At 55.6% G+C, this 12962-nt stretch overlaps 1 protein-coding gene across 2 annotated transcripts in view; it reads right to left on the minus strand.

The window, feature by feature from the left end:
• Positions 1-12962, minus strand: part of KCNAB1 (potassium voltage-gated channel subfamily A regulatory beta subunit 1) — a 61463-nt gene that overhangs the window by 14727 nt on the left and 33774 nt on the right. For both annotated transcript variants that reach the window (XM_059855884.1, XM_059855883.1), the window contains exons 2-5: positions 10204-10247; positions 3838-3875; positions 2482-2561; positions 1064-1108 (exon numbers count right to left, since the gene is read on the minus strand). In XM_059855884.1, the coding sequence (XP_059711867.1) occupies positions 1064-1108; positions 2482-2561; positions 3838-3875; positions 10204-10247 (207 nt within the window). The remainder of the gene's footprint in view (positions 1-1063; positions 1109-2481; positions 2562-3837; positions 3876-10203; positions 10248-12962) is intronic.

A 12962-nucleotide genomic window follows, 5' to 3' on the forward strand; every position in this document is an offset into this window, starting at 1 on the left:
CACAGACTCCAGTGTTGGTTTGGGGGGAATTCCCTGCAAATGGAACTCTGGCAGCCAGGGAGAGCCCAGGAATGGCCAGGTGCCTCAGGGAATGGCACCACTGTGCTCAGGGCATTGTCCCTCTCCAGTGGGGTCAGCAGCACAGGGGAGCTGAGCTTGAGCTCCTCCACAAGATGGAAAGTGAAATATCCTGCAGGTGTTTTGGTCAAATATGCCCATAAACAGTCAGGGCACGAGGAAATTGAATGAAGTCAGGGGAAGTTTGGATTGGACATTGGGATGGAAACCAAAGGTAATCCAAGTGAGGTTACCAAAACCCCCAGACATTTTTAATCAGTGAGTAAGCAGCACCCAGCCCTCCCTCCAGGGGCTGCAAGGCTATTCCCTCCTGCCATCCTGCCCGTGCCTCTCACTGCCAGGCAGCACTCTCTGAGTTATTCAACTCAAGTGTGAGACATCTGAATTAATCTGTAAACTCTACATGATATTAAATCAAAGATTTATCACCCTCCAGCTACCTTGCTGCATAACCAGACACGTACAACACAATTTCCCCAGCTTTTATTGGACTTCATTTTATTTCCTCCACATCACCCAGAGTATTTCTTACCAAGTAATCAATCATTCCCCTAATCCCCTAGGCTGGGTTTGGAGAGAGCCCTGCTAGACCCCCCTTCAGCTGAACCTGCCTAGGACACACACACACAGGGAGGCCTTATGCAAATCCCTTAAAAGGCCACAACAAATGCTAATGTGCACCCTTTAAACGAGGTGTCAGCTCCTCCCGGGCTGGCACAGCTCTGCATCCCTTGTCCCAGCCTTCCCACACGGATAAGGTGCCAACAGCCAGCCTCCCACCCGGGGAGGGCATGGACAGCCCCAGGGCTGTGCCTGGGACACGGGGGGCACAGAGGGTGGGCACACCCCAAATCCCAGGGGAGCACCTTCCCCGGGCACTGGGAAGGTGTGGCTGCTCCTGTGGGACCAGGGCACCCACCAGGTGCTGGGACAGCACCACCCAAGAAGGGAAATTCTCCAAAGCAGAGGGAGTGCCATACTGTACCTCCAGCCCTTCTTCTTCAGGATGTTGCCCAGGATCACCTCGGCCCTGTGCAGGAAGACCCCGGTGTGAGGGGGGCAGGGGATGCTCAGTGCCCCCACCCAGCCCAGCTGCAGCTGCCCCTGCCCTCCCCTGGTGACAGTGACCCCCAGCTGGGACAGATCCACCCAGCCAAGAGCCTCTTGTCCCCCACTGCCGCTTCCCAGATCCCCTGGTGCCTGACCCTGGGCTTGGCCCTCAGCAGGACACGATGTCCCAGCCCAGCTGGGAGCCCTGTCAGTCCCCCAGCCCCATTTAGCACGGGTGATGTCCCCCATCCCACAGTGGCTCTGAGAGCAGCCACAGTGGCTCCCCCCAGGCTGGCTGCCTGGAGCTGTCACAGCCCCAGCCATCCAGCACCACTGGGATCCACACTCACTTCCCATTTGTCAGGGTATTTCTCTCCCAGTGCCAGCAATAGTGGTGCACTCCGGCCTTTGCTGGGTACAAGAGGCTTTGGCTTGATTATTTGGGTTTATTTATTTTATTGGGAGTGCCCCAAATGCAAAGGTTCTCCTGTCCCACTCAGGGACAAAGGCTTTCCAAGCATGCCCAGAGCCCAGCCCATCAGAGGGGGAGCAGAGAGTCCAGGGAAGGCAGGTGCAGCTCTGCCAGCCCCTTCTGGGCACACCCTGCCCAGGTGTGGCCGTGCCCCAACCCCTCCGGGCACACCTGCCCAGGTGTGGCCGTGCCCCAGCCCCTCCGGGCACACCTGCCCAGGTGTGGCCGTGCCCCAGCCCTTTCTGGGCACACCTGCCCAGGTGTGGCCGTGCCCCAGCCCTTTCTGGGCACACCTGCCCAGGTGTGGCCGTGCCCCAGCCCCTCCGGGCACACCTGCCCAGGTGTGGCCGTGCCCCAGCCCCTCCGGGCACACCTGCCCAGGTGTGGCCGTGCCCCAGCCCTGTCTGGGCACACCTGCCCAGGTGTGGCCGTGCCCCAGCCCTTTCTGGGCACACCCTGCCCAGGTGTGGCCGTGCCCCAGCCCTTTCTGGGCACACCCTGCCCAGGTGTGGCTGTGCCCCAGCCCTTTCTGGGCACACCTGCCCAGGTGTGGCCGTGCCCCAGCCCTTTCTGGGCACACCTGCCCAGGTGTGGCCGTGCCCCAGCCCTGTCTGGGCACACCTGCCCAGGTGTGGCCGTGCCCCAGCCCTGTCTGGGCACACCTGCCCAGGTGTGGCCGTGCCCCAGCCCTGTCTGGGCACACCTGCCCAGGTGTGGCCGTGCCCCAGCCCTTTCTGGGCACACCTGCCCAGGTGTGGCCGTGCCCCAGCCCCTCTGGGCACACCTGCCCAGGTGTGGCCGTGCCCCAGCCCCTCCGGGCACACCCGCCCAGGTGTGGCCGTGCCCCAGCCCTTTCTGGGCACACCTGCCCCAGCACTCACTTGCCAGCTGCGTACACCTCGGCCGTGTCGAAGAGGTTCACGCCACTCTCGTAGGCGATGGTCATCAGCTGCTCGGCCACCTGGGGAGGCACGGGGGACAGCCAGGTGACACCCACACCCTGGCAGGAAACCCCCGAGCGGGACAAGCCCAGCCGGGAGGGCTGTGACAGCCCCTGCCCAGGGACACCCCGGCAGGGCACCAGGGAGGCAGGGAGGGACACCAAAGCACGGATCTACATCGGCTCCCCCTGGAGCCAGCCCGGCAGGAACTCATCTCCTCTCCAGGGGCTTTCCATCAGGGAGGCAGCCAAGAATTTAACAGGGTTACAGGAGATGCTCTGCAGGGTTTAACACAGAATGGGGGGTTAATATTCCTCTGGCTGCCTGCCAGCCTTCCTGCAGCTCCCCGGAGAATCCGTGGGCTGGGGAAAGGCCTGAAGGGCATTTGTGGAGCCCCAGAGTTTTTGGGCTCCTGCTGCCCCCAGGGGCCTGAAGGCTTGGGCTCAGCATCCCAAAGACAGGGCTGTGCTTCTGTCCTCCTTTTCCATGGAATTTGTCCTGCTTTGCATGGAATTATGGAGAGCAAGGGGGGCAGGGGGACCAGAGTGCAAAGCGGACATCAAAACAGGCCTTGACTGACCATCACCTGACTGGTCATCACCCCACAGTGCCATGAGATGGGATCAAAGCTGGGGATCCGTGGGGACCAAAGCTGGGGGAGCCACCTGGAGAAGCAGTGACACCATGAGAGACCGAGTGAATTTAAAGGAAAACCCCTTGGAATGGAGGCTCCTGGGCTCTTTTCCTCACGCCAGAGTTGTTTTGGGGTTGTTCCACATCCCAGGGGCAGGCAGCTGCTGTCCCTTGGCGCTCACATCTGTGACACCTGGGCTGCAGAGGAGCCCACGTGCAGCCCAGAGCTCCAGGGGTGATTCCCTGCATCAGGAGCCAGCTGCTCCAGGGAAATCACGGAGCAAACCCGAGCTCGTTTTCAGCTGTTTCAGCTAAGTATGTCAAAAATAAATCACCTTTGAAAGGCCAGCCCCTGCCTGTATTTAGGACTGTTGCCCATTATGTTCAGACACAAAAATAGGTCCCAGTTCCCACTGCAGGAGCCCAGGGGAAGGAGGGGACATTGCTGGGGACAGCACAGGACAGGAGATGGCCCTGAGGGGCAGATGGGGCTTGTGAGAGTCCATCTCTGGAAATGTCAGGTTCATTAGGGGGTTGTGGCAGAGCTCTGTGTAGTGACTCCCTGCTGTCTCTCTGTGCCAGAATGCTCCAGGAGCCACAACTTATTTAAAAAATGAAATTAACCCCCCCACCCCCACCGTGCGGTTTGTTCCATGCACTCACCTCATCTGAGATCTGACCTCCAAAAGTGACCCAGGTCCCTGGAAAAAGCAAAATAATCTGTTACTACAAGAGGGTTTCAACATCAAAAATGAGACTTCACCAGAATTTCTTTTGGGATTAAATGGGTTTTAGATGGGGTGAGCTGTCTCAGGGGGTGGTGCAGCCCCGAGAGCTCCTGCAGCCAGGCAGGGCACCTGCTCCCAGGGTGGGACTGGCACAAGCAGCTGCCCAGGGCAGCACCCAGGGGATGCTGTGGTGCCAAAATACAGAGCTGGATTCAAATCATGGGGTGGGTTGGGTTGGAAGGGACCTCAAAATCCATGCAGAGCCACCCCTACCCTGGCAGGGACACCTCCCCCTGCCCCAGGCTGCTCCAGCCCTGTCCAACCTGGCCTGGGACCCTTCCAGGCCCTGAAATCTGAAGCTCTTTCCAAATCAGAAATCATTTTCCAAAGCTTCAGTTTGACTAATTGGAAAAAATCCATAATGCTGCCACAACACATCATTTGGGGAATGAAACTCTCCATACATTTGTACTTCAGCATTTAGCATCCTGAAAGTCAAAATTAGAATTTAAAAAAAAAAAGAAGACATAAAGAAGAGAACTAATTCTTATGACAGGAATGATTTCCAGCCCAAAGTGACTTTTCCCTGGGAACTTTTCCATGAAGCCAATGTCCAGTGCCAGCCCAGCCCAAGGGCACTGCTTTCCCTAGGCTGGCTCCTAAAGCTGCTGCAGTTTAGGCTCAGTTGCTGACTCTGGTCTAATATTAGGAAAACTTGGGGCATTATCTCCTTATGATCATTGCTCAATAAAAAAAAAAAAAAAAATTTAAAAATTCCTGTGGTGGAAGCAGCGTGTGGGTTTAATCAGATCATAAATCAGTTTGGGTTGGAAGGGACCTTTAAAGGTCAGCTGGTCCAACCCCAAGGAATTCCCACAGGAACACGATTTCTGTGTCTAGATTTTGCATGCCTGTATTTATTTTAGGAGTACACATCTCCTCAGGCAGTGGGGAAGAGGCAGCAGGGAGCTGGGCAGGCAGCAGGTCACACGGGGGCCCTGCCCAGACACCCCTGCTGCCCTGGGCTCAGCAGGGCTGTGACACCCCCGGGCCTCCTGCCAGCCTGCACCAAGGTCCCTCTGAGCCCAGCAGAGCCCCTCCTCACTCCTGCAGAGCCCCACAGAAACCCAGATGTCAAATTCAGCCTTTCCCTGGATGGATGGGGCAGAGCTCACGTGGTCTCACAACTCCCCAGAACTGAAAGTTCTGACTGACAGAGGGGCTCAGGCTCCCAGCTGGAAAACCCAGTGAGATTTCCCCAGCCCTGGAGGGGTCCCAGGCCAGGCTGGACAGGGCTGGGAGCAGCCTGGGGCAGTGGGAGGTGTCCCTGCCAGGGCAGGGTGGCACTGGGGGAGTCCCTCCCAGCCCATCCCACCCCACCTGCGAAGCAGGCATGGAACAGGACAGGGACTGCAGTGCCAGGGCTGAGCTCTGATGCTGCCAAGGGGCAGAAATTGCAGCTTCCCTGCCTGCCTGCACTTGAAAAGATGCAAAAGCTGCTCCCAGACCCTCATCAAAGAGGGATGGGGTCCCTGGGTGCCAGGACATGAACCCTGAGCAGGGGTGGGAGTGCTGGGGCAGCTTTGATCAGCCCTGCTCAGAACACAGCCACTCATCATCCCTGGCAGCAGGAGCTCGCTCTCTTTCCCTCAAAAAAAGGCCAGTCTGAATTTTTTAATACGTCAGGTTTCTCTCAGTGCAAATAAAGCTATTTAAAGATGCACAAAGTGTGAGTTCAAACTGCAACTCCTGACTTCCTGCAGAACAACCCAAGCTGGAAAAGCCAAGTTTGCCAAAGATCAGAGATGAAATGGAAACTAAACAAATGAGCAAAGAGCATACATTTTCTAGCTAATTTTGTATTTTCTTTAGCTCTAGAAGGATGACAATAACGGGACAGGAGTACCCCTGCTGCACCTTGCTGGTACAGACCTCAGGAGAGGTATTTTCTCTGATTATTGGAGTTTGAATGCTCTGGTCCTGCACAACAAAGATAAAACTGAAACCTGTTTTCATTTTATCTTTAAGCTTCTTCATGCAGATAAAAAAAATAACCAAACGAATCCTGATTTCCATGTTAAAGCCTCAGAGGTGTTATTTTTACAGGAATACATTAAAATGTGTTTGTACCAAAAAATGGGTTGAGACTGTTTATCTCAAAGTGATTTTTTTTTTCCTTTTGCATAAGCAGCACACAGGTGCACAGGTGAGAAGGAGGAGGATTATTCATCCTCCCCACAGAGTGCACATCCTCTCAAAATTCACCTTCTGACACCGAGCACATCCCACTGAGTGGCAATGTGCTCGGGGCTTGGGGCACAGGGAGAGCTCAAATCAGAACAACAGGCACCTGAAAGCTCCTGAAATGCAAGAATAAATATCTGTGCTACTGGACAGCCCTGCCTGAGCTCCCAGGCCCCAGCTGGGGCACAGCAGCATCAGCAGGAGCACACGGTGGGGATTCCAAGGGGTCTTTTTCTGCATTATTGTCACCAAAACCAGGCAGGGCCGTGAGTTTGGGCTCAGCAGGGTGAGCTCCAAAGCACCAGGAGTGGCTGGGGAAGGGAGGGGCTCTGCTTCAGGAGTCAGGAGCAGGGAAGGCACCCCCATCAAAGGCACGGCATGGCACAGGCTGCTCCCCTCCCTCTGCAAATAAAAAAAGGCAAAAAAAAGCACAAGGAGCATTTGGCATTTCAAACAACAGCCAAGGATGATTCACAACCTCAGCCAACACACTCATTTGGGAAGAAAAATATACTGGAGAAAGACATATTTTTTGAAATGCTCCTTTCCCCCTTCCAAGCCACTGTCTCTCTCTCAGCTAGCCCAGCTCATGGTTTGGAAAGGCATCCCCTGCCCCAGGGCTCGGGGCAGACAGACTTCCCACCGCTGCCCCTTGCCCATCACCTTCCTCCCTCCTGCCTGGAAAAGGTTTTCCAAGTGGATATCCTCACCTCCAAGGGGAATTCTTGCACAAGGCCCAGCTTTGGCTCCCACTCTGAGCCTAGCAGGGTGTGGTGCCAAAGCAAAGCCCACCTGAGCAGGGTCACAGCACTGCCAGCACGAGTGTCACCTGTGCGGGAGCAGGGCTGAGCCCCCAGCCCCTGCTGCTGGCAGGGACAGTGCCTGTGCCAAACCTCACCCCAGAGCAAGGGCCAAGGGAACAGCAGCACCTGCCCCCTCTGGGCTCACAAAACACCATTTCTGCAGCCAACTGTCACCTTCTGTCCATGGCATTGGGGGTTGGGATGGCAGCTTTGTCCTGCTCCTTTCCCTGCAGTCAGGGCCCATCACCTCTCTGGAGGCCAAGGCTCCAGAGAGGAGCCCACAGAGAGGGTGCCCCTGAGCTGCACAGGTGGAAAACCTCACCTGGCTTCCCCTGGAATCACAAGCACATTTTGGATCCAGCACCAAGGAAAGAGGCTGGCAGGTCCCCAGTGAAAGGCTCACCTGGAGCAAACTCCTCCAAGCAGGAGGGGAAGGCTCAGCCCAGGCAGGAGCAGGACCCAGCACTGGGATGTTCCCAGGGAAGCTCAGCCTGGCTGAGCAGTCCCAGCTCCACGGGAGCTGCAGTGCCCCAGGAATGCTGCTCAGCCTCTGCTCTGAGGGGCTCAGGGCCCTGGCAGACAGCCCTGCCTGGAAGCATTGCCAGCATCCCCAGCAGGACCCAGCAGAGGAGCTGGTTCCCCCTGAGCCAGGAGGAGCAGGGTGGCACCAAAGGGCCCCTGCTCTCAGCCCTGCCCACCTGGCATTTCTGCCCCACTTCCCCTTCTCCTCCTCTCATCCTGCAGGATGGAGCACACTCCCACCTTGCTGAGATTTTGCAAGGCTTTTGAGGAAGACTGCTGAGCCTTCAGAAACTTTAGTGAGCCCTAAATTAGATTTTCATGCTGCAGAGAACACAGGGAAACACATTTATCTTTTGGGGAACTGCAGGAGAGAAGGCATTTAGGAAAGTCAGATAAGCCACAGCTGGGAGCAGACACCTGGGGGATCTGCAGAGGGACAAGAGGAAGGGTTTTAAACTGAAAGAGAGGAGATTTAGATCAGATATTGGGGAGGGTGGGCAGGCCCTGGCACAGGGTGGCTGGCGCTGGATCCCTGGCAGTGCCCAGGGCCAGGTTGGACACTGGGGCTGGGAGCAGCTGGGGCAGTGGGAGGTGTCCCTGCCATGGCAGGGAGAGAACAGGATGAGCTTTGGGGTCCTTCCAACCCAAACCAACCATCCAAAAGAAAAGGTGCTGTGCAGCAGGAGAAACCCCTGCCCATTCCAGGGAATGGGGATTTCTGGATTCTGGGTTTCAGGCTTCCCACCTCCCCTCTCCCTGCACAGGGGCAGGAGCTCAGGGCTCCCTGGAGCAGGAGGAGGTGCCCAGCAGCCTCCCCAGCCCCTGCACAGCTGCACTCACAAAGGCTCAGTATATTTAGATGCTGCTGCAGTTCCACTTGAAATCAAAGAAAAGCTCTGCAAAACTGTTGGGTTTTTTTTTTTTTTTTTTTCTTTTCCTGCTGCTACTTCCTTCCCGTGGCTTTCTCCTCCACCGCAGCAGCAGCACTTGGGGAAGCTGTGAGGCTGATAAATAAAACTGATAAATAAAGTCTCTGCACAGACCAGACGAGTCCTTTCCAAGGCTGGGGCTATTTTAACCAGAAGAGCTCTTGGCAGAAGGGGCCCTGCTTCTCCCACTTGTGCTGCAGGGTGACTTTCACAATTCCTTCCAGTTTAATCTCAAAGGGCTGTCAGCTGCCCTAGAGCAGCCAGCCCTGGCAGGGATGATCAGGCAGAGCCCCCCAGGTCCTCACCTGCCCCAAGGCAGCAGCACCCCCTCACCTTGGCAATGCTCACCTGGGCAGGTGACCCCCTGGAACTTATCCCAAACACTCTCTGCTCTCACAGCTTGTGCTCCATCAAGGTCCTGGTTTCCAACCAACAACCCCAAGGCCTTATTTTTCTGTCTGAACAGCCTGAGCAGAATAATCCCAGAATCATGGAATGGTTTGTGCTGGAAGGACCTCAAAGCTCATCCCATTCCACCCTCTGCTGGGCAGGGACACTTCCCAGTAGACCAGGTTGCTCTGACCTAATAATAATAATAGAATTGTTGAACAGTAATATCATTATTATTCTAACTGGACTTCTCAAAGAAAATTCCAGTAACTACCAAGCCAAACTGCACCCAGCATGGAAATTTCCTGATGACTAAAGCCAAGCATGCCATAGGTTGTGAGTCTAGAGACAGCAGTGTTTCCCTGAAGTGTTTCACAGGTTTAAAGCTTGCTGCAGACTCCTTGGATCTGTGGGTACATCCATTGATTTAAATACTCTGAGTAAGTGCAGAATGAACCTTGCCATCTCAGATTCCCAATTAGCTTAGATTCATAATTAAGCGACTGTTGTGCTTATAGCAAATCCTATTGAGTCACTTTATAAATGTTAAATTAGTCAACTGATTAAGCCCTGCTATTGTTGTGTTGATGGAGCATTGCTAAATCCCCCAGACCTGAGGCACTGATCAGTCTGAGGCTGAGCCTGGCACTGGGGCTGCTCTGATCCCCAGGGCTCCAGGGGAGGGTCTCCCTCCTGTGGGCCAGCATCCACTTCAACCACTGCAGACTGGTTGTAACCTGATTGCCCTCCACGTGCTCTGTCTGTAGCAACAAACCAAAATGTGCCATCAAACTCTGATTTTATCAATCCACACTCAGCCTGGGCTCGCTGCTACTTTTCTCAGCCATTCCTTAAGGAATGTGAGTGGTGCCTCCACCTCCCTGTGGCAGCACTGTGACCCCAGGAAGCAGGAATGGGGCTGGAGGGGCTGTGCTGGGCAGAGCCTCCATCCCTGGGGCTCCTGCACACCCCAGGGCTGCATGGCACAGCTCAGCCTCCTCCTCCTCCCTGCAGGGCTGGGTGTCCATCATACAGCTCAGTCTGTGCCCCAGGGGCTGCACTTCAGAGCATTTCTCTGAGTAAAGGCAGCAGGAGCCGAGCAGAACCCTTCCCCAGGAAAGAGCACACAGAGGGGAGAAAGCATTGGTACACAATTGTGGGCTTCTGGAGCCAGGGGGAAACAGGGCACACAGGGGAGGGATGGGATGGGAACTGGGATGGGATCCGTGGGATGGGATGTTGCTCTGCCCCAGCCCAGGCTGGCCCTGGCCCTCGGGGCTCCTGAGGACCCTCCATGGCATCCCTGCAGGCTGCTCCTCCCCAGGACTGGGCACACCCGAGGGTTTTACAGCACAAACCCTCCCACAGCTCCCCCGGAGGGCTGGGCTGGACACAGAGGCCAGAGGTACTCACCCAACCCCAGGCACGACACTCTCAGCCCGGACTTGCCAAGGTTTCTGGAAGGAAAAGAAAAAAATTAGAAAATGCAGTTCAGCCCTTGAAGGACACACAACATAACCCCACAGGGAGCCAGCAGCTGGAGGGGACAAGGCACAGCTTTTGCCCAAATGTGTGTTTTCCTACAAAAGGGGCAGATCTCCCATGGTGGGCACTCAGGCTGGGGAGGGGTGGATGTGCTGCCATCCTCCTCCTCCTCCCTGAGTGCTCAGGGCTGGCAATAAACCCGGATAAATTCAGCTGTACCTCACACCCACCATCAGCTGGGGTCCCACAAACATTCCCTGCACTTGCACAGCACCCCAGAGTGGTTTGGGTGGGAAGGGCCTTACAGCTCATCCTGTGCAACCCCCTGCCAAGGGGCAGGATCAGGAATAAATCACTGCCCATCCCTCTGCTGCAGGCACCTCAAACACTCCCTGCCCCTCCTGCTGAGTTCTTTGAAGCCAAATGAAATAAAACAGAAGGAAAAGCCCTGCTGGCTCCAGGCAGGGCCAGGGGAGGGTTTGGACAGCACAGCCAGGCTGTCACCTGTGCTCCCAGCCCTGGGACAGCACAGCCAGGCTGTCACCTGTGCTCCCAGCCCTGGGACAGCACAGCCAGGCTGTCACCTGTGCTCCCAGGCCTGGGACAGCACAGCCAGGCTGTCACCTGTGCTCCCAGCCCTGGGACAGCACAGCCAGGCTGTCACCTGTGCTCCCAGCCCATCCTGTTTTCCACTCTGGATTTCCTGGCCGTGTCAGGTTTTCATTCCTACAGCACCATTTCCCTGGGGAGCAGCCTGAGGGGGGCAGGAGGACCAGCCCAGCACCAGCCAGACCCTGGGGCAGGACTGCCCATCCTCCCACCCCTCCAGGACCCCTTAACACAGTGCTGCACCCAAAATTTAGTGCTGCTAATGGGAATTTCAGATGCTGGGAGACACAGGAGCCTGACCTGCAGGTCTGTTTGAAAAGCTGCATCTTCAGCCCCACGAGCCCCCAGGCACACAGCACAGCTAGGGCAGGCACTGACCTCTTTTTCTGTGTGTGTGTTCTATTTTTTCTTCTTTATTCCTTTTCTAGTTTTCCTTCATTTTTTCCCTTTTTCTTTTTTTTTCCCCATCTTTTGAGTGCAAGCACAGCTGGAGCCTGCCCACCAGAAGCACAAATCCTCCCCATCCTGACTAGAACCCTTGGGAGGTTCAAAGGCAAAGCCCCAGAGCTGCAGCACCGAGGGCAGGAGTCCCAGACTCCCAGACCCATGGGATGGGGATTTCTGCATTCCTTCTGGACACAGCCCACCCACCCCATAACACCCTTTGGAGTCAAGGGCTGCTGCTCATTCCCTCACAGCTTCCAATTATTTTACAGGTTTTTAATCCTATTTCTCACTGACCTGATCTTTGCTGTTCAAGGTGTGTGGGCACAGCTCAACCATGAACTCCTCTCTCCACATAAATATAAATACATATCTACACATACACCCTTGATGTATATTTGCACATGTGTATATATTTTATACATCCCCTTTTCACATATGCCCTTTAGCTCTATGCATATACATATCCTTTATGTGTAACCTTTTATGGAAATACTCACATATACCCTTTAAATCTCTATATTCATGGACACACCCTTATATACACCCCTTTTATACCTAGACACAGATATTCCCAGTATCTATGAGCAAATACAGATCCTCTCCATCCCTTTATATATCCCTGCATAAGTGCATTTGTGGGAGCACAGGGTGTGAGTGCATCTCTGGGGTGTTTCCCTGCATTTACAGGATTCACCACCCCCTGGCAGTGGGATCTGCTGCAGGGTCTCAGCCCAGACCTCAGTGATGGCCCTGTCCTTCCCCACAGCTCCCCTGGGCCACCACGCCAGGGCTGCTCCCTCCCCACTCCAGGCAGCTTTTGGGGTAAAACACACCAGGTTTGCTCCAGGGAGCAACACCCAGCTCTGTGAAGAGCCTGCTCAGCCAACAAATCCGGGCAGAAATGCTGTGTTTGGATTTCCAGAGCTCTGCCATTTGCTCAGCACGCACCTGACCCGAATATTTGGGAAACTGACACTGGAAATGCCAAATCCCTGCAGGGCCAGATCCCTCTGCAAAGGGAGCTGGGAGGTGCTGGGCAGGGGGATTGCTGAGCCCATGGCCCAGCCTGGAGAGCACCCCAGGTGTGCAGAGGGGCCCCCCCAGCACAGGGAACTGGCCCCAGCACAGACCTGGTGCTGTGAAAGAGCTCCCTGAGCCCAGCCCTGCTTCCTCCTGCAGAGCAGGAATTTGTCATTCAAGACCTGCTTCTCCTCTGCCTCCCAAAGCAGAGAAACAAACCCACACAAACCCACCAAGCAAATACTCACATACATCTCCATTTACACCGTTCTGCAGCGCCCAGGAGGCTGCAGATGGAGAGAGAGCAGACAGACACACAGACAGACACGTGCCTGAAGCTGCACAATTGCCAAGTAAAATCAATGGGCTGTCTCCAAGTAACGGGGCAGTGAAAGCTCTTTGTGCTTGCCTTGCACTGATTCTGGGCTCGGGGACAATGAGGCAGCTCCGTGCCTGCAGCTGAACTGGCAGCAGCCCCACAGCTCCCCGAGGGTGGCTGTGCTGGGAGCAGGGCCTGGGAGGTGTTGGGAACGGGGATGGGAACAAATCCCAATCCATCAGCAGCATCTGCTCTGGCTGTACACAGCTGAGCATCCTCCTGGGAAACTGCT

Source organism: Haemorhous mexicanus, chromosome 10 (assembly GCF_027477595.1).
Source record: "Haemorhous mexicanus isolate bHaeMex1 chromosome 10, bHaeMex1.pri, whole genome shotgun sequence".
Lineage (NCBI taxonomy): Eukaryota > Metazoa > Chordata > Aves > Passeriformes > Fringillidae > Haemorhous > Haemorhous mexicanus.